The sequence below is a fragment of the Xyrauchen texanus genome, chromosome 5 (genome assembly GCF_025860055.1).
Source record: "Xyrauchen texanus isolate HMW12.3.18 chromosome 5, RBS_HiC_50CHRs, whole genome shotgun sequence".
NCBI lineage: Eukaryota > Metazoa > Chordata > Actinopteri > Cypriniformes > Catostomidae > Xyrauchen > Xyrauchen texanus.
Window position 1 is genome coordinate 38,048,522 of NC_068280.1, and position 20,193 is coordinate 38,068,714.

General features: G+C 41.2%; 1 protein-coding gene across 5 annotated transcripts; it reads left to right on the top strand.

Annotated features, from left to right (window-relative positions):
• Positions 1 to 204: 204 nt before the first annotated feature.
• LOC127644415 (protein FRG1B-like) lies at positions 205 to 19,791 on the top strand. Of its 5 annotated transcripts, none has more exons than XR_007970650.1 (5): positions 205 to 352; positions 17,743 to 18,103; positions 18,269 to 18,373; positions 18,530 to 18,621; positions 19,160 to 19,791. XR_007970650.1 is itself a non-coding variant. In XM_052127581.1 (5 exons), the coding sequence occupies exons 2-5, from the start codon at positions 18,060 to 18,062 to the stop codon at positions 19,182 to 19,184; spliced, it is 237 nt and encodes a 78-aa protein (XP_051983541.1). In that variant the 5' UTR covers positions 205 to 352; positions 17,743 to 18,059; the 3' UTR covers positions 19,185 to 19,791. The 5 variants fall into 5 exon arrangements, 1 of the variants encoding a protein (XP_051983541.1); XR_007970649.1 differs by having other exon boundaries at positions 18,316 to 18,373; XR_007970651.1 differs by having other exon boundaries at positions 18,316 to 18,373; positions 18,530 to 18,590.
• Positions 19,792 to 20,193: the final 402 nt, after the last annotated feature.

Genomic DNA, 20,193 nt, shown 5'->3' on the forward strand with positions numbered 1-20,193 from the left:
TTGGTATAAAAATTGCTTACAGCAGCTTTAATTAACAAATATCAATTTGCATGCTACATCCACATCAAACATTTCCCCCTTGAATTTCAAGCCAGATTGTCTTCATGATCCACTACAATTTATCGACTAATATGCAGTACCTTCTTCCGACAGCTATCTGTCGCACTTCACTCCATACACGCCGTGCAGTCCTCTCGGCCACCGTACACACACAAAATTGTTGCAGGAAAAGATTCTCCACGCTTGAATAACAAATGTATCACATCAAACAGGTGCTGTATACGGTATCAACGCTGCAATCAAAGTCAATCATTGGACACTGGACTCTTCACAGTAGGAGCTCCACATAAAGGTGCTGATGAAATTTCTGTTTGCTGTTTTTATAGATGTAGATAACATTCTGTACCCCATCTATTTATTTATATAGCATTTATATATATATATATATATATATATATATATATATATATATATATATATATATATGAGGACAATTGGCTGAGAAACAGACAAAGAGAAAAAAAGTCCCCTGCTGATTTTGTACGTTTGCCCACTGACAAAGAAATGATCAGTCTATAATTTTAATGGTAGGTTAATTTGAACAGTGAGAGACATAATAACAACAAAAAAATACAGAAAAACACATGTCAAAAATGTTATAAATTGAATTGTATTTTAATGAGGGAAATAAGTATTCGACCCCCTCTCAATCAGAGATTTCTGGCTCCCAGGTGTTTTTTATACAGGTAAAACTGAGATTAGGAGCACACTAAAGGGAGTGCTCCTAATCTCAGCTTGTTACCTGTATAAAAGACACCTGTTCACAGAAGCAATCAATCAGATTCCAAACTCTCCACCATGGCCAAGACCAAAGAGCTGTCCAAGGATGTCAGTGACAAGATTGTAGATCTACACAAGGCTGGAATGGGCTACAAGACCATCGCCAAGCAGCTTGATGAGAAGGTGACAAAATTTGGTGCGATTATTCGCAAATGGAAGAAACACAATAGAACTGTCAATCTCCCTCGGTCTGGGGCTCCATGCAAGATCTCATCACGTGGAGTTGCAATGATCATGAGAACAGTGAGGAATCAGCCCAGAACTACACGGGAGGATCTTGTCAATGATCTCAAGGCAGCTGGGACCATAGTCACCAAGAAAACAATTGGTAACATACTACGCCGTGAAGGACTGAAATCCTGCAGCACCCTCAAGGTCCCCCTGCTGAAGAAAGCACATGTAAAGGCTTGTCTGAAGTTTGCCAATGAACATTTGAATGATTCAGAGGAGAACTGGGCGAAAGTGTTGTGGTCAGATGAGACCAAAATCAAGCTCTTTGGCATCAACTCAACTGGACGATGGACAGGGCCATGTTCCGTCAAATCTTGGGTGAGAACCTCCTTCCCTCAGCCAGGGCATTGAAAATGGGTCGTGGATGGGTATTCCAGCATGACAATGACCCAAAACACACGGCCAAGGCAACAAAGGAGTGGCTCAAGAAGAAGCACAGTAAGGTCCTGGAGTGGCCTAGCAAGTCTCCAGACCTTAATCCCATAGAAAATCTGTGGAGGGAGCTGAAGGTTCGAGTTGCCAAACGTCAGCCTTGAAACTTTAATTACTTGGAGAAGATCTGCAAAGAGGAGCGGGACAAAATCCCTCCTGAGATGTGTGCAAACCTGGTGGTCAACTACAAGAAACGTCTGACCTCTGTGATTGCCAACAAGGGTTTTGCCGCCAAGTAGTAAGTCATGTTTTGCAGAGGGGTCGAATAATTATTTCCCTCAAAAAAATGCAGTTGTCAGTGGGCAAACGTACAATATTTCCCTCACTGTGTGTGTGTGTGTGTGTGTGTGTGTGTGTGTGTGTGTGTGTGTATATGTATGTATTATTATGCATGAGTTTTTAAATTAGTTACTGAATGGAATGTTTGTGCTTTTAAACTAATTTTCCACACATGGGACCATTTAAAATGATCTATTGGAGAGAAAAAAGGTGATTCAAAATAGTTAAAAACTTGACACAGCATCTAAAATATAGGCTACACTTTCCCTTATTCATATACATTTTAACCTAAAATCTTAATGTTGGTCTATGCGATGTGTCAACTACCCATGTCATCTTTTTTGCTCAGATTTAAATAATGCCCTTCTAAACTTGGCTGTGTTTCCACTTATAACACCAGATGCATTAATATAGTGATGAGAGTTTGAAAAATCGATTGGTTTCACTTCAGTGCATGTTGTGGTCAATGAACTAGAGAGCTATTATAAATTAAGTGTACACATCAAATTGATGTTGGATACAGGTGCAGAACACAATACAGTATACATGCAAACATTGCACTTGTTGAATGAAAATCGGATCATTAATAATTTTGTAAATTAAGTAGAATCTTTAAATAAATATGAATTCTATTATTAAGGCTTCTGTTTTGTAATATATCGTGCAAGTTTATTATAGTGTCTTTAGGAAACAGCAGATCTTCCTGTGCAATTATACTGTGATGCAATTTTTCAGATAGCCATGTTATGTGGCATTTATATTGCCTTTTAAATTGAGAAGGCCTCTTTAATAGTGCAGAACAAATACGTCTTTGAAGTAGAGAAGGGTAGGTGCTGCTTTTTGTGTTCCTCTCAGTATGGAGGGATTTAAAAAACCTGAATAATGTTATGGATCGTCAGTCGCTCTTACCGCAACTGTTCATGGAAAGCACTGAGCAATTTCATACTTCAGTCCCCAGGAGAAGTTGTTTACGATTGTTTTTTTGCTTTCACTGACCATTGGCATTAAAGATGCACTCAGTAATTCTAATCCAATACTCTTTTTGTCAAATTCTGCATATATCTCCTCACAGTCTGCTAGCTGTCCATTCTGTGGGTGGGCTGAAAATATCTAGTATTTGTACACAGCCCTGGCTCTGAAAAACAAAGTGATGAGACTGATCCACGCAACAATGTTCCAGCTAATCAGCAACAGGGGGTGGTTCTTGTGCAAGCACAGGATGGGGGATGGGTGCAGAGCGAGAGGGAAATTAATTAGAAGAGTGACGGCAAATCTGGCTGATGCAAACTTTCTAAACTCAAAGGAGGACAATTGGCTGAGAAACAGACCAAGAGAAAAAAGTCAGACGAATATAAACTAAAAAAGAAGGATTATGATAAGTCGAGGGTTAGGAGCCGCGTCAACATCGGCGAGGCTTTTCAGTGGTGGAGAAAACTTTAAGGATGAGTCTCTATATCATTCTAGAAATACTATGGAATTTGCACACACTCCCTTAAATCAATTTAGTTCTGTGGTTGATCCTTGATGGCTGTGGAAATAGGGAAATGAATGGCTGTAACTATTAACAGTGTCATTGTTGATGCATCCATGCAATTACTTTGTTTTCTTCTCAAGTGAGAAGCATGGTAGATAGGGCATACACAGACTAACTAACTTTCTGAAAATATCACAGGTTATTACTTATATTTATATGTATGTGATTTTAAGAATTCAGTATCTTAGATAATTAATGTGTTAATGTATAATGTAGATAGAGAACTAGATAGGTACATTTCCTGAAGAAAATGTGAGTGGTGCTTGCCGTGGCAAAACTCGTCAAATAGCCTGCTTGAAAAGAACAGAAATTGTGGTCATAAATAAATCAACCCAGAAGTCTGTATAATGTTCTGGTGCAGAAATATGTGATTTGTTAGTAGGTTGCTAGGGTAACCCCATCTGGTTGCTAGGCAGTTACCATAGTGATAGTAATCAAGTGTCCTTGCCATCCTGAGTGAAATAAATCAACCCAGAGGTCTGTGATATTTTCTGGTGCAGAGATATGTGATTTGTTACTTGGTTGCTAGGGTAACCCCATCTGGTTGCAAGGCAGTTACCATAGTGATAGTAATAAAGTGTCCTTGCCATCCTGAATGAAATAAATCAACCCAGAGGTCTGTACTATTTTGTGGTGCAGAGATATGTGATTTGTTACTCGGTTGCTAGGGTAACCCCATCTGGTTGCTAGGCAGTTACCATAGTGATACTAATCAAGTGTCCTTGCCAGCCTGATTGAAATAAGTCAACCCGGAAGTCTCTATGTTTTTGTGATGCAGAGATATGTGATTTGTTACTCGGTTGCTAGGGTAAGCCCATCTGGTTGCTAGGCAGTTACCATAGTGATACTAATGAAGTGTCCTTTCCATCCTGATTGAAATAAGTCAACCCGGAAGTCTCTACGTTTTTCTGATGCAGAGATATGTGATTTGTTACTCGGTTGCTAGGGTAACCCCATCTGGTTGCTAGGCAGTTACCATAGTGATACTAATCAAGTCTCCTTGCCATCCTGATTGAAATAAATCAACCCAGAAGTCTCTCTGATTTTCTGGTGCAGAGATATAGTTACTGCTAAACGGTTGCTAGGGTACTCTGTTTAGTTGCTAGGGAGTGGCTTGGCAGCTGCCAATCATGAATCTCCAAAGGCTGCTTGTCAGTATGAATGATATAAACCAACTCCCATGCCTCTGTGACATTCAGAATGGAAGATATCCCTCTATGGATTTTGGTTGTTAAGGTGCTCGACAATGGTTGCTAGGGAGGGGCTAGGAAGTGTTGATTTGATGCATGATTGGCTGTTTGCTGTCCCGAGTCAAACGAGACCACCCTTGTGTTTCTATGACACTTCTATCCGGAGATATCCCTTTGATCTGTTTCAATAGAAGTCTATGGGACTTGTTGCTAAGGTGCTCTTAATGGTTGCTAGGGCGTGGCTTGATAGCTTCACAATGATCCTGAGAGACTGATTGGTCGTCTGAGTAAAATGAGCCCACCCCCTCGTCTCTATGACACTGTGATCCAGAGCTATGTTCAATACAAATCCCTATGCCTTTTCATTTCATGGGCCGTCCTACACCATTATAAGTCAATTGGGGCATTTTTGGGCAGCTCCTGCCCCCAGGGGTGCAACTTTTACCCCATATTGAGGTATGCTCTTACAGAGCCTGCCAGCCTCTTCAAATGTGGCAAATCACACGTTTCTACTGAAATCCTCGCTTGGAGCTGTGACGCTCAAAGTTTGTCTCAATGTTAAGTCTATGGGATTTTTCGGCCGCTTTTTTGCCCCTGGGGCAAATACCGTACCCGATCGCTTATAAAAGTCATAGCACACGTGTCCTCAATAGGCCGTTCGATTTGACACCTCATTCGTGGGTCTACGCCAAACGGTGCGGGACGAGTTAGGTGCCGAAGTTTTGTTAAGAGATATAAAAATAAAAATAACTAGATGGGGACATTTCCTGAAGAAAATGTGAGTGGTGCTTGCCGTGGCAAAACTCGTCAAACAGCATGTTGTAACTTGAAAAGAGCAAAAATTATGGTCATGAATAAATCAACCCAGAAGTCTGTATGATTTTCTGGTGCAGAAATATGTGATTTGTTACTCGGTTGCTAGGGTAAGCCCATGTGGTTGCTATGCAGTTACCAAGGTAATACAATACATGGCTCCTTTCCATCCTGAGTGAAATAAGTCAACCCGAAGTCTCTACGCTTTTGTGATGCAGAGATATGTTATTTGTTAGTCGGTTGCTAGGGTAACCCCATCTGGTTGCTAGGCAGTTACCATAGTGATACTTATGAAGTCTCCTTGCCATCCTGATTGAAATAAGTCAACCCGAACTCTGTACGTTATTGTGATTAAGAGATATGTGATTTGCTAGTCGGTTGCTAGGGTAACCCCATCTGGTTGCTAGGCAGTTACCATAGTGATACTAATGAAGTCTCCTTGCCATCCTGATTGAAATAAGTCAACCCGAAGTCTGTACGCTTTTGTGATGCAGAGATATGTGATTTGTTACTCGGTTGCTAGGGTAACCCCATATGGTTGCTAGGCAGTTACCATAGTGATACTAATGAAGTCTCCTTGCCATCCTGAGTGAAATAAGTCAACCCGGAAGTCACTACTGTTTTCTGGTGCAGAGATATGTGATTTGTTACTCGGTTGCTAGGGTAACCCCATCTGGTTGCTAGGCAGTTACCATATTGATACTAATGAAGTGTCATTGCCATCCTGGTTGAAATAAATCAACCCGGAAGTCTGTACTCTTTTCTGGTGCCGAGATATGTGATTTGTTTCTCGGTTGCTAGGGTAACCCCATCTGGTTGCTAGGCAGTTACCATAGTGATAGTAATCAAGTGTCCTTGCGATCCTGAGTGAAATAAATCAACCCGAAGTCAGTACTGTTTTCTGGTGCAGAGATATGTGATTTGTTACTCGGTTGCTAGGGTAACCCCATCTGGTTGCTAGGCAGTTACCATAGTGATAGTAATCAAGTGTCCTTGCCATCCTGATTGAAATAAGTCAACCCAGAAGTATCTACGTTTTTCTGATGCAGAGATATGTGATTTGTTACTCGGTTGCTAGGGTAACCCCATGTGGTTGCTAGGCAGTTACCATATTGATACTAATGAAGTGTCCTTGCCATCCTGGTTGAAATAAATCAACCTGGAAGTCTGTACTCTTTTCTGGTGCCGAGATATGTGATTTGTTTCTCGGTTGCTAGGGTAACCCCATCTGGTTGCTAGGCAGTTACCATAGTGATAGTAATCAAGTGTCCTTGCCATCCTGAGTGAAATAAATCAACCCGAAGTCAGTACTATTTTCTGGTGCAGAGATATGTGATTTGTTACTCGGTTGCTAGGGTAACCCCATCTGGTTGCTAGGCAGTAATCATAGTGATAGTAATCAAGTGTCCTTGCCATCCTGATTGAAATAAGTCAACCCGGAAGTCTCTACGTTTTTCTGATGCAGAGATATGTGATTTGTTACTCGGTTGCTAGGGTAACCCCATCTGGTTGCTAGGCAGTTACCTTAGTGATACTAATGAAGTCTCCTTGCCATCCTGATTGAAATAAATCAACCTGGAAGTCTGTACTCTTTTCTGGTGCCGAGATATGTGATTTGTTTCTCGGTTGCTAGGGTAACCCCATCTGGTTGCTAGGCAGTTACCATAGTGATAGTAATCAAGTGTCCTTGCCATCCTGAGTGAAATAAATCAACCCGAAGTCAGTACTATTTTCTGGTGCAGAGATATGTGATTTGTTACTCGGTTGCTAGGGTAACCCCATGTGGTTGCTAGGCAGTTACCATATTGATACTAATGAAGTGTCCTTGCCATCCTGGTTGAAATAAATCAACCTGGAAGTCTGTACTCTTTTCTGGTGCCGAGATATGTGATTTGTTTCTCGGTTGCTAGGGTAACCCCATCTGGTTGCTAGGCAGTTACCATAGTGATAGTAATCAAGTGTCCTTGCCATCCTGATTGAAATAAGTCAACCCAGAAGTATCTACGTTTTTCTGATGCAGAGATATGTGATTTGTTACTCGGTTGCTAGGGTAACCCCATGTGGTTGCTAGGCAGTTACCATATTGATACTAATGAAGTGTCCTTGCCATCCTGGTTGAAATAAATCAACCTGGAAGTCTGTACTCTTTTCTGGTGCCGAGATATGTGATTTGTTTCTCGGTTGCTAGGGTAACCCCATCTGGTTGCTAGGCAGTTACCATAGTGATAGTAATCAAGTGTCCTTGCCATCCTGATTGAAATAAGTCAACCCGAAGTCTCTACGTTTTCTGATGCAGAGATATGTGATTTGTTACTCGGTTGCTAGGGTAACCCCATCTGGTTGCTAGGCAGTTACCTTAGTGATACTAATGAAGTCTCCTTGCCATCCTGATTGAAATAAATCAACCTGGAAGTCTGTACTCTTTTCTGGTGCCGAGATATGTGATTTGTTTCTCGGTTGCTAGGGTAACCCCATCTGGTTGCTAGGCAGTTACCATAGTGATACTAATCAAGTCTCCTTACCATCCTGATTGAAATAAGTCAACCCGAAGTCTCTACGCTTTTCTGATGCAGAGATATGTGATTTGTTACTCGGTTGCTAGGGTAACCCCATCTGGTTGCTAGGCAGTTACCATAGTGATACTAATCAAGTCTCCTTGCCATCCTGATTGAAATAAGTCAACCCGGAAGTCTCTACGTTTTTCTGATGCAGAGATATGTGATTTGTTACTCGGTTGCTAGGGTAACCCCATCTGGTTGCTAGGCAGTTACCATAGTGATACTAATCAAGTCTCCTTGCCATCCTGATTGAAATAAATCAACCCGAAGTCTGTACTCTTTTCTGGTGCCGAGATATGTGATTTGTTTCTCGGTTGCTAGGGTAACCCCATCTGGTTGCTAGGCAGTTACCATAGTGATAGTAATCAAGTGTCCTTGCGATCCTGAGTGAAATAAATCAACCCGAAGTCAGTACTATTTTCTGGTGCAGAGATATGTGATTTGTTACTCGGTTGCTAGGGTAACCCCATCTGGTTGCTAGGCAGTTACCATAGTGATAGTAATCAAGTGTCCTTGCCATCCTGATTGAAATAAGTCAACCCAGAAGTATCTACGTTTTCTGATCCAGAGATATGTGATTTGTTACTCGGTTGCTAGGGTAACCCCATGTGGTTGCTAGGCATTTACCATATTGATACTAATGAAGTGTCCTTGCCATCCTGGTTGAAATAAATCAACCTGGAAGTCTGTACTCTTTTCTGGTGCCGAGATATGTGATTTGTTTCTCGGTTGCTAGGGTAACCCCATCTGGTTGCTAGGCAGTTACCATAGTGATACTAATCAAGTATCCTTGCCATCCTGATTGAAATAAATCAACCCGAAGTCTGTACTCTTTTCTGGTGCCGAGATATGTGATTTGTTTCTCGGTTGCTAGGGTAACCCCATCTGGTTGCTAGGCAGTTACCATAGTGATAGTAATCAAGTGTCCTTGCGATCCTGAGTGAAATAAATCAACCCGGAAGTCAGTACTATTTTCTGGTGCAGAGATATGTGATTTGTTACTCGGTTGCTAGGGTAACCCCATCTGGTTGCTAGGCAGTTACCATAGTGATAGTAATGAAGTGTCCTTGCCATCCTGATTGAAATAAGTCAACCCAGAAGTATCTACGCTTTTCTGATCCAGAGATATGTGATTTGTTACTCGGTTGCTAGGGTAACCCCATGTGGTTGCTAGGCATTTACCATATTGATACTAATGAAGTGTCCTTGCCATCCTGGTTGAAATAAATCAACCTGGAAGTCTGTACTCTTTTCTGGTGCCGAGATATGTGATTTGTTTCTCGGTTGCTAGGGTAACCCCATCTGGTTGCTAGGCAGTTACCATAGTGATACTAATCAAGTCTCCTTGCCATCCTGATTGAAATAAATCAACCCGAAGTCTGTACTCTTTTCTGGTGCCGAGATATGTGATTTGTTTCTCGGTTGCTAGGGTAACCCCATCTGGTTGCTAGGCAGTTACCATAGTGATAGTAATCAAGTGTCCTTGCGATCCTGAGTGAAATAAATCAACCCGAAGTCAGTACTATTTTCTGGTGCAGAGATATGTGATTTGTTACTCGGTTGCTAGGGTAACCCCATCTGGTTGCTAGGCAGTTACCATAGTGATAGTAATCAAGTGTCCTTGCCATCCTGATTGAAATAAGTCAACCCAGAAGTATCTACGCTTTTCTGATGCAGAGATATGTGATTTGTTACTCGGTTGCTAGGGTAACCCCATGTGGTTGCTAGGCAGTTACCATATTGATACTAATGAAGTGTCCTTGCCATCCTGGTTGAAATAAATCAACCTGGAAGTCTGTACTCTTTTCTGGTGCCGAGATATGTGATTTGTTTCTCGGTTGCTAGGGTAACCCCATCTGGTTGCTAGGCAGTTACCATAGTGATAGTAATCAAGTGTCCTTGCCATCCTGAGTGAAATAAATCAACCCGGAAGTCAGTACTATTTTCTGGTGCAGAGATATGTGATTTGTTACTCGGTTGCTAGGGTAACCCCATCTGGTTGCTAGGCAGTAATCATAGTGATAGTAATCAAGTGTCCTTGCCATCCTGATTGAAATAAGTCAACCCAGAAGTCTCTACGCTTTTCTGATGCAGAGATATGTGATTTGTTACTCGGTTGCTAGGGTAACCCCATCTGGTTGCTAGGCAGTTACCTTAGTGATACTAATGAAGTCTCCTTGCCATCCTGATTGAAATAAATCAACCCAGAAGTTTCTCTGATTTTCTGGTGCAGAGATATAGTTACTGCTAAAGGGTTGCTAGGGTACTCTGTTTAGTTGCTAGGGAGTGGCTTGGCAGCTGCCAATCATGAAACTCCAAAGGCTGCTTGTCAGTATGAATGATATAAACCAACTCCCATGCCTGTGTGACATTCAGAATGGAAGATGTCCTCTATGGATTTTGGTTGCTAAGGTGCTCGACAATGGTTGCTAGGGAGGGGCTAGGAAGTGTTGAGGTGATTCATGATTGGCTGTTTGCTGCCCCGAGTGAAACGAGACCACCCTTGTGTTTCTATGACACTTCTATCCGGAGATATCCCTTTGATGTCTTTCATTAGAAGTCTATGGGACTTGTTGCTAAGGTGCTCTAAATTGTTGCTAGGGCGTGGCTTGATAGATTCAAAATGATCCTGAGATACTGATTGGTCGTCTGAGTAAAATGAGCCCGCCCCATTGTCTCTATGACACTGTGATCCAGAGCTATGTTGAATACAAATCCCAATGCCATTTCATTTCATGGGCCGTCCTACACCATTGTAAGTCAATTGGGGCATTTTTGGGCAGCTCCTGCCCCCAGGGGTGCAACTTTTACCCCATTTTGAGGTATGCTCTTACAGAGCCTGCCAGCCTCTTCAAATATGGCAAATCACACGTTTCTGCGAAATCCTCGCTCGGAGCTGTGACGCGTCAAAGTTTGTCGCAATGTTAAGTCTATGGGATTTTTCGGCCGCTTTTTTGCCCCTGGGGCAATTACTGTACCCCGATACGCTATAAAAGTCATAGCACACGTGTCCTCAATAGGCCGTTCGATTTGACACCTCATTCGTGGGTCTACGCCAAACGGTGCGGGACGAGTTAGGTGCCAAGTTTTGTACGGAGATAGAATAATAAAAAGTATAAAAATAAAAATAAGTATGTGAGATTACAATAGTGATGCTTTGCAAGCACCACTAATAATAAGTATGTGAGATTACAATAGTGATGCTTTGCAAGCACCACTAATAAAAAGTATAATAATAAGTATGTGAGATTACAATAGTGATGCTTTGCAAGCACCACTAACTAGAGCTTTCAGGCTTACTCTTTGCTTTGTCTCAACTTGCATGGTTGAAAGAGAAGAAAAAAAAAAGAAAATATTGTAAGACTTAAATGAAGACAGTGCATAAGAAGTATATTGTAGCCACATTATACACTGATGAGCCAAAAATTATGACCACCTGCCTAATATGCTGTTGGGCCTCTGAATGCTGCCAAAACAGCGCTGAGCCGGCGAGGCATGGACTGTACAAGACCACTGAAGGTGTCCTGTGGTATCTGGCACCAAGACATTAGCAGCAGATACTTCAAGTCCTGTAAGTTGTGAGGTGGAGCCAGCGTGGATTGGACTTGTTGATCCACCACAGATGCTCAATCGGATTGAAATCTAGGGAATTTTGAGGCCAGGGCAACACCTTGAACTCATCATATTCCTCAAAAAACCATTGCTATGAAGGGATGTACCTGGACTGCAACAATGTTTAGTTAGGTAGCACTTGTCAATTTTACATCCACATGAATGGCCAGACACAGGGTTTCCCAGCAGAACATTGCCCAGAGCATCACACTCCCTCCACCAGCTTGTCGTCTTCCCACAGTGCATCTTTGTGCCATTACTTCCCCAGGTAAATGACACACACATACATGGCCGTCCACGTGATGTAAAATAAACCCGGATGCATGGGACCAGGAAAACTTTTTTTTTCATTGCTCCAAGGTCCAGTTCCGATGCTTGCATGCCCATTGTGTGCGCTTGGTGGACAGGGGTCATTATGGCCACACTGACTGGTCTGTCGCTATGCATCCCCAAACACAGCAGGGTGCAATGCACTGCGTGATGTGACACATACTTCCCGTAACCATCATTACAATTTTCTGTGACTTGTACCACAGTAGACCTTTTATTGTTTCGGACCAGACAGGATAGCCCTCACTGCCCTCACGCAATGATGAGCCTGGGGTGCCCAACACCCTGTCACCAGTTTGTGGTTTGTCCCTCCTCGAACCACTGTCAGTAGGTACTCACCACTGCTGACTGGGAGCACCCCACAACCCTTGCCGTTTCAGAGATGCTCTGACCCAGTTGTCTGACCATAACAATTAGGCCTTTGTCAAAGTCACTCAGGTCTTTACTCCTGCTAATTTTTTCTGCATTTAACACGTTGACTACGAGAACTTATTGTTCGCTTACCATTTAATCTACCCAGACCTTGACATGTGGCCTTGTTGGGAGATGATCAACGTAATTCACTTCACTTTTGAGTGGTCATAATTTTTTGGCTCATCAGTGTATAAGCCCTACAACATTGTGTAGTTGAAGTATATGAATGTATGTATGTGTATATGTACAGTATCTCACAAAAGTGAGTACACCCCCTCACATTTTTTTAAATATTTGATTATATATTTTCATGTGACAACACTGAAGAAATGACACTTTGCTAAAATGTAAAGTAGTGAGTGTACTGCTTGTATAACAATGTACATTTGCTCTCCCCTCAAAATAACTCAACACATAGCCATTAATGTCTAAACCGCTGGCAACAAAAGTGAGTACACCCCTAAGTGAAAATATCCAAATTGGGCCCAATTAGCCATTTTCCCTCCCCGGTGTCATGTGACTCATTGGTGTTACAAGGTCTCAGGTGTGAATGGGGAGCAGGTGTGTTAAATTTGGTGTCATCGCTCTCACACTCCCTCATACTGGTCACTGGAAGTTCAACATGACACTTCATGGCAAAGAACTCTCTGAGGATCTGCAAAAAAGAATTGTTGCTCTACATAAAGATGGCCTAGGCTATAAGAAGATTGCCAAGACCCTGACACTGAGCTGCAGCATGGTGGCCAAGACCATACAGCAGTTTAACAGGACATGTTCCACACAGAACAGGCCTCGCCATGGTCAACCAAAGAAGTTGAGTGCACATGCTCGGCGTCATATCCAGAGGTTGTCTTTGGGAAATAGACGTACGAGTGCTGCCAGCAATGCTGCAGAGGTTGAAGGGGTGGGGGGGTCAGCCTGTCAGTGCTCAGACCATACGCCTCTCAGACCATGCTCTTATGGAAAGAAATTGGTACATTTATTCACCAAAGTGGGATTCAACTGATCACAATGTATAGTCAGGACATTAATAACGTGAAAAATTACTATTACAATTTGAAAAACTTGTGTCAAAGTGTACTCATCAAAAAATCCTCACCGTGCAGCACTTTACAGATCCTTGGCATTCTATCTGTCAGTTGGCATTCTATCTGTCATGTTGACGTGAATCAACTGGCAGGTGTTTTTACGGACATTTTCAATCTGTCCCTCTCCCTGTCTGTAGTCCCCACATGCTTCAAAACATCAACCATTGTGCCTGTACCAAAGCAAGCCACAATCACTTGCTTAAATGACTGGCGTCCTGTTGCTCTGACCCCCATCATCAGCAAATGCTTTGAGAGGTTAATCAGAGATTACATCTGCTCTGTTCTGCCCACCTCTTTGGACCCATTGCAGTTTGCCTACCGCAACAACCACTCCACTGATGATGCCATTGCATCTACACTACACACTGCTCTTTCCCACCTGGAAAAAAGGAACACACATGTGAGAATGCTGTTTGTAGACTACAGCTCAGCATTCAACACCATAGTGCCCTCCAAGCTTGATGAGAAACTCCGGGCTCTGGGCTTAAACAGCTCGCTGTGCAGCTGGATCCTGGATTTCCTGTCAGGCAGACGTCAGGTGGTTAGAATGGGCAGCAACACCTCATCACTGACCCTCAACATTGGAGCCCCGCAGGGCTGTGTTCTCAGCCCACTCCTGTATTCACTATACACACATGACTGTGTGGCAACACATAGCTCCAATGCCATCATTAAGTTTGCTGACGATACGACGGTGGTATGTGTGATCACTGACAATGATGAAAGAGCCTACAGAGAGGAGGTGCACACTCTGATGTCAGGAACACCACCTCTCCCTCAATGTCAGTAAAACCAAGGAGCTTGTGGTGGACTTCAGGAAGAAAGACGGAGAACACAGCCCCATCACTATTAATGGAGCACCGGTAGAGAGAGTCAGCAGTTTCAAGTTCCTCGGTGTCCACATTACTGTGGAACTCACATGGTCTGTCCACACTGAAGCCGTTGTGAAGAAGGCTCACCAGCGCCGCCTCTTCCTGAGACGGCTGAGGAAGTTTGGAATGAACCAACACATCCTCACACGGTTCTACACTAGTACCGTAGAGAGCATCCTGACTGGCTGCATCACCGCCTGGTATGGCAATAGCACCGCCCACAACTGCAAAGCCCTGCAAAGGGTGGTGCGAACTGCCAGAAACATCATCGGAGGTGAGCTTCCCTCCCTCCAGGACATATACACCAGGCGGTGTGTGAAAAAGCTCGGAGGATCATCAGAGACTCCAGCCACCCGAGTCATGGTCTGTTCTCACTGCTACCATCAGGCAGGCGGTATCGTAGCATCAGGACCCGCACCAGCCGACTACATGACAGCTTCTTCCCCCAAGCAGTCAGACTGTTGAACAATTGATCTCCCATGATCAATAATTTGCACTGCACTTTATTAACCTATAATCTCACACTGGACTGTCAACATATTCTCCTCAATACAACTACTTTATATATATATATATATATGTATACTCTTTACTTATAGTATTGTATATTGTGTATTGTATATTGTATATGTGTGTATTGTTTACTGTACATTGTATACAATTATTGTGTTGTGTAAGTATGTGTACATCTGATATGTAAATTGTGTTGTGTAAGTATGTTGTTTACCGTAATTGGTATATGTCTCGTCACTGTCATGACTGCTATGTTGCTCGGACCTGCACACCAGAATTTCACCTACTGTTGCACTTGTGTACATGGTACTGTGACAATAAAGTGATTTGATTTGATTTGTAGCAATTGCCATAGATGTGGCTTTCTTGTTTGGGCACTTCTCACGCACCTTACAGTCTAGCTGATCCCACAAAAACTCAATGGATTTAAGATCCATAACACTTTTTTTCCAATTATCTGTTGTCCAATGTTTGTGTTTCTTTGCCCACTCTAACCTTTTTATTTTATTTTTTCTGTTTCAAAAGTGGCTTTTTCTTTGCAATTCTTCCCATAAGGCCTGCACCCATAAGTCTTCTCTTTACTGTTGTACATGAAACTGGTGTTGAGTGGATAGAATTCAATGAAGCTGTCAGCTAAGGATATGTGAGGCATCTAAACTCAGCAAAAAGAAAAGTCCCTATTTCAGGACATTGTATTTTAAAGATAATTTAAAAACAAAATCCAAATAACTTTACAGATCTTTATTGTAAAGGGTTTAAACAATGTTTTCCATGCTTGTTCAATGAACCATAAACAATTAATGAACATGCACTGGGAACGGTCGTCAAGACACTAACAGCTTTCAGACGGTAGGCAATTAAGGTCACAGTTATAAAAACTAAGGGCACCTTAATAACAACACCTGCACAGGATTGGTGCATCCAAATGTCACACCTGTGAGGCAGGTACAGGATGGCAGCAACAACTGCCTGAGTTACACCAGGAATGCAATTCCTCCTTCAGTGCTCACACTGTCCGCAATAAGCTGAGAGGCTGGACTGAGGGCTTGTAGGCCTGTGTTGTAGGCAGGTCCTTGCCAAACATCACTGGCAACAATGTTGTGTATGGCCATAAACCCACCTTCACTGGACCAGACAGGACTGGCAAAAAAGTGCTCTTCACTGATGAGTCGTGGTTTTGTCTCACCAGGGGTGATGGTTGGACGTTTATCGTCGAAGGAATGAGCATTACACCGAGGCCTGTACTCTGGAGTGGTATCGGATTGGAGGTGGAGGGTCCATAATGGTCTGGGGCGGTGTGTCACAGCATCATTGGACTGAGCTTATTGCAGGCAATCTCAATGCTCCATGTTACAGGGAAGACATCTTCCTCCCTCATGTGGTACCCTTCCTGCAGGCTGATCCTGACATGACCCTCCAGCATGACAATGCCATTAGCCATACTGCTCGTTCTGTGCAAGACAGGACGTTCTGCCATGGCCAGCGAAGAGCCTGGATTTCAGTCCCATTGAGCACATCTGGGACCTGTTGGATCGAAGGGTGAGGGCTAGGGCCATTCCCCCTAGAAATGTCCGGGAACTTGCAAGTGCCTTGGTGGAGAGTAGGGTAACATCTCACAGCAAGAACTGGCAAATCTGGTGCAGTCCATGAGGAGATACACAGCAGTACTTAATGCAACCAGTGGCCACACCAGATACTGAGTGCTACTTATTATTTTGAACCCCCCTTTGTTCAGGGACAAATTCCGTTTCTGTTATTCACATGTCTATGAAACTTGTTCAGTTTATGTCTTAGTTGTTGAATCTTTTATGTTCATACAAATATTTACACAGGTTAAGTTTGCTGAAAATAAAACCAGTTGAAATTGAGAGGATGTTTCTTTTTTTGCTGAGTTTATTTATCAAATTAAAGACTATGATGTACTTATCCTCTTGTTTAGGTGTACATCTGGCCTTCCACATCTCTTTCTGTCCTTGTTAGAGCCAGTTGTCCATTGTCTTTGAAGACTGTAGTGTACGCCTTGTATGAAATATTCAGTTTTTTTTTTTTTTTTTTTTTTTTCTTTTGCAATTTCAAGCAGTGTATAGCCTTCATTCCTCAAAACAATGATTGACTGAAGAGTTTATTTTTTGCCATTTTTGACCTAATATTGACTTGAAGACATGCGAGTCTATTGCATCCTGTGACAACTCAAATACAAAGACAATTTTAAGCCTCAATGAACCAAATAACTTTCAGCAGTGTTTGATATAATGGCAAGTGATTCTAGTACCAAATTAGCATGATTACTCAAAGATAAGGTGTTGGAGTGATGGCTGCTGGAAATGGGGCCTGTCTAGATTTGATCAAAAATTACCTTTTTCAAATAGCGATGGTGCGGTTTTTTTACATCAGTAATGTCCTGACTATATTTGTGATCAGTTGAATGCCACTTTAGTGAATTAAAGTACCAATTTCCATCTGAAACAGCAAAATCTGTACATTATTCCAAACCTTTGGCCGTGTGTGTGTGTGTGTGTGTGTGTGTTACGATCCCTGGTTGTCTGCCTCGTGTTTTTCGTGTCACCGTCACCATGTTCCAGTATGTCATTGTTTGCACCTGTTTATCGTTTGTAATCATCCTGTCCTTGTGTATTTAAACCCTGCTGTTCCTCCGTTCCCTTGTCGTTTGTTGTCTCAACTGTTGTGATGTCGCTGATGTTCCCGTGTTCCGATGTTCGCTCCCATGCCTGTCTTCCCGTGTTCATTCCTGTCGTGTTTTCCCAGTTCGTGTGCCCGTGAACGTTTCGTGTTTTAGTTTCTGTTTGCCCATCGTGGTTATTTCCTTTGTTCCAGTCTTGCTTGTTTACTTCGTCTTCATTAAAACCCGCACGTAGATCCAAACTCCTTGTCTGCCTCATCCTGCATTCATAACTGTGTGTGTGTGTGTGTGTGTGTGTGTGTGTGTGTGTGTGTAATAAATAAATAAATATATATATATATATATATATATATATATATATATATATATATATAAAACTGTCTTCTTTTTTGCAGAGGATGAAGGCCCAGATCCTCCTGAACAGCTTAAAGCCATCAGACTCAGACTCAGGTTAAGAGCAAAACTTCTTAACATTATTTCCTTAGGTCCATAGTATTACATGCTTCATTTATCTTTGATGCATGGTTCAACACTGAATGATGGAACAACCTAATGTATTGCTTGACATTTTGCTAAAACTTTTCTGTAGGCAGTTTAGTTTTTAGTTTAGTTTGTTGGTTCATGTTTTTATTGTGTAATAGGATCACGCTGAGGTCAGTCTATGGGAAGTATATGGGTATAAACTCAGATGGGGTTGTGATTGGCTGATCAGATGCCATCGGCTCCAGAGAGCAGTGGGAGCCAGTGTTTCAGGATGTAAGTGATAATGAATTGACATGAAACAATACACTTTTAATGTTTATCGTCATATTCATCAGTGTTGCATAGGGGATTTCATGATGGGAATTTTACAATGTTCACAGTAACATTAACAGTAGTTATTTCTTATAGATTGTCTTTCTAGCTTTCTTTCTTCCATAGGGTAAAATTGCTCTGCTTGCTGCAAACAGTTGTTTTATCTCATACAGTGAGAGCGGAGACATTGTGGCCAAAATCAAAACAGCTGGAGAGGAGGAGATGATCAAGGTGAATCTCACATACTTCTATTATGTTTTAATTTTTCACAGTTCACACAATGTTTTTTATTTGAGCATGGAACTATTGCTTTATCAAATAACTATTTACATTTCCAAGAATGACAATTATAAACATGATTTTTTTATAGTTGTCTTCCCTCCACAGATCCGTTCATGTGCAGAAAAAGAGGAGAAGAGAAAAGATGATATTGCAGATGAAGACAGAGGTGATGTGAAGAATTGTGAGATCAACTATGTGTGAGTGGTTGCATTTAGTAAAATTTTAGTAAAAAATGTTACTTTTTTAGTAAAATTTTAAAATGTAGTATATTAGGCCTTCAGTGAAATAAATATTGTAAGTTTGGGAGGAAAATGTGTACATCACAACACTACAGGTAAAACAGCTACAGACCAAATTACTACTGACAGTTCTCATAAGTGTGTCACTTCCATTCAAACTCCACTCCAGACAACTAGCATTTTATTTCCCCACAGTACATAATAAAATGTAGGGGCCGGATTCTGCAAGATAGACCCATTTCCATCCAAGCTGAATTAATGAGTATGTTTATTGTGAATGACTGGCTACAGGAAGAAGATTTGTGATAAGCTGAATAATAACAGTATGTAGCCCAATAATTATAAATTTAGATGTATTTGTATAAAGATGTATGTGATTTGTATGTATGGTTGTTTCATAGACCCTCTGGTATGATAACTGTGAATATGCCAAACATTATACATCATTTGGAGTAGGAAATGATGTATTGTTGTTGTTGTTTTTCTTTTTTCTTAGGAGAGACAACAGGTACTGCAAGTGAAACCTGAAGAATCCTTGTAAATGATTTTACTTTGTTGTGAAATCCCTGCTATTTTTTATAATAAACCTATTCACTTTTCACGTTTTGTTTTTAAAGTAGAGAGTTGCCATCATTTGTTTAATATTGGACTGTACATTTATTCATTTGACAAATTAAATGGATTGTAAACTCTTTTATGAGTAGTGCAACCATAATCTTCCCTTTTGATAGCACTGTCAGAACTGTTGGAAAGAATGATACATTTGTGGAAAGCATGTGGCTATGCTTAAGTGTATGACCAAAATATTTATCATTTAATGTTGATCATGTGATGTAATGGTTTGTAATGCTTTTGATGCCAGTATAAGCACATACTTAATATACTATGGGATTTTGTGCTGAAAGTGACATGTCAAAATAAAAGTGACTTTGCCAACTGTTAATACATCCTGTTTATAATTGTGCAGGTAGCGGAATAGTTTTTTTTTTTTAATTAATACATTTTAAGGCATGTTTGGTGTGTTTTGGATTTTATGTAACCAAATTTCATAGAGCCAAACTCTATTGTCATTGTAGTGGTACAATGAGATTTAACTTTCTTTGTGCAATCATATGGTCATAAAAAAAAATAACGGTTCAGTTGTAATATATATATATATATATATATATATATATATATATATATATATATATATATATATATATATATATATATATATATATATATAGCTGCATTTATATTGATAAATAAGTAAAAAGTAAAAAAAATATTCCATGTTTTCACTAACATAATCACAGCTAATTGACTTTGACCTCTTTTTTGTGGCTTTTATCTCCTCACATCCATGTTTTATCTGACTTTTAAATAAATAATTTCTCAAATGATCAATGAAATGTTACGTTCTTGCATTTTACAATTTTGCATACAGGGCGAAGCTGTGATAAACCACTCAAAACTATTGAATATTGATGGCATCAGAGAGACTAGTCACCGGAAAAAGCATGTTTTTGCATCTCCCTCCTTAACCAT

What these genes read in the sequence shown, in the direction of transcription:
- LOC127644415 (XM_052127581.1), top strand. Translation starts at nt 18,060, where the DNA reads ATGCCATCGGCTCCAGAGAGCAGTGGGAGCCAGTGTTTCAGGAT. An exon ending in GGGAGCCAGTGTTTCAGGAT is followed by an intron (nt 18,104 to 18,297) that starts GTAAGTGATAAT and finishes TGCTGCAAACAG; the next exon opens with TTGTTTTATCTCATACAGTG. An exon ending in AATTGTGAGATCAACTATGT is followed by an intron (nt 18,622 to 19,159) that starts GTGAGTGGTTGC and finishes CTTTTTTCTTAG; the next exon opens with GAGAGACAACAGGTACTGCA.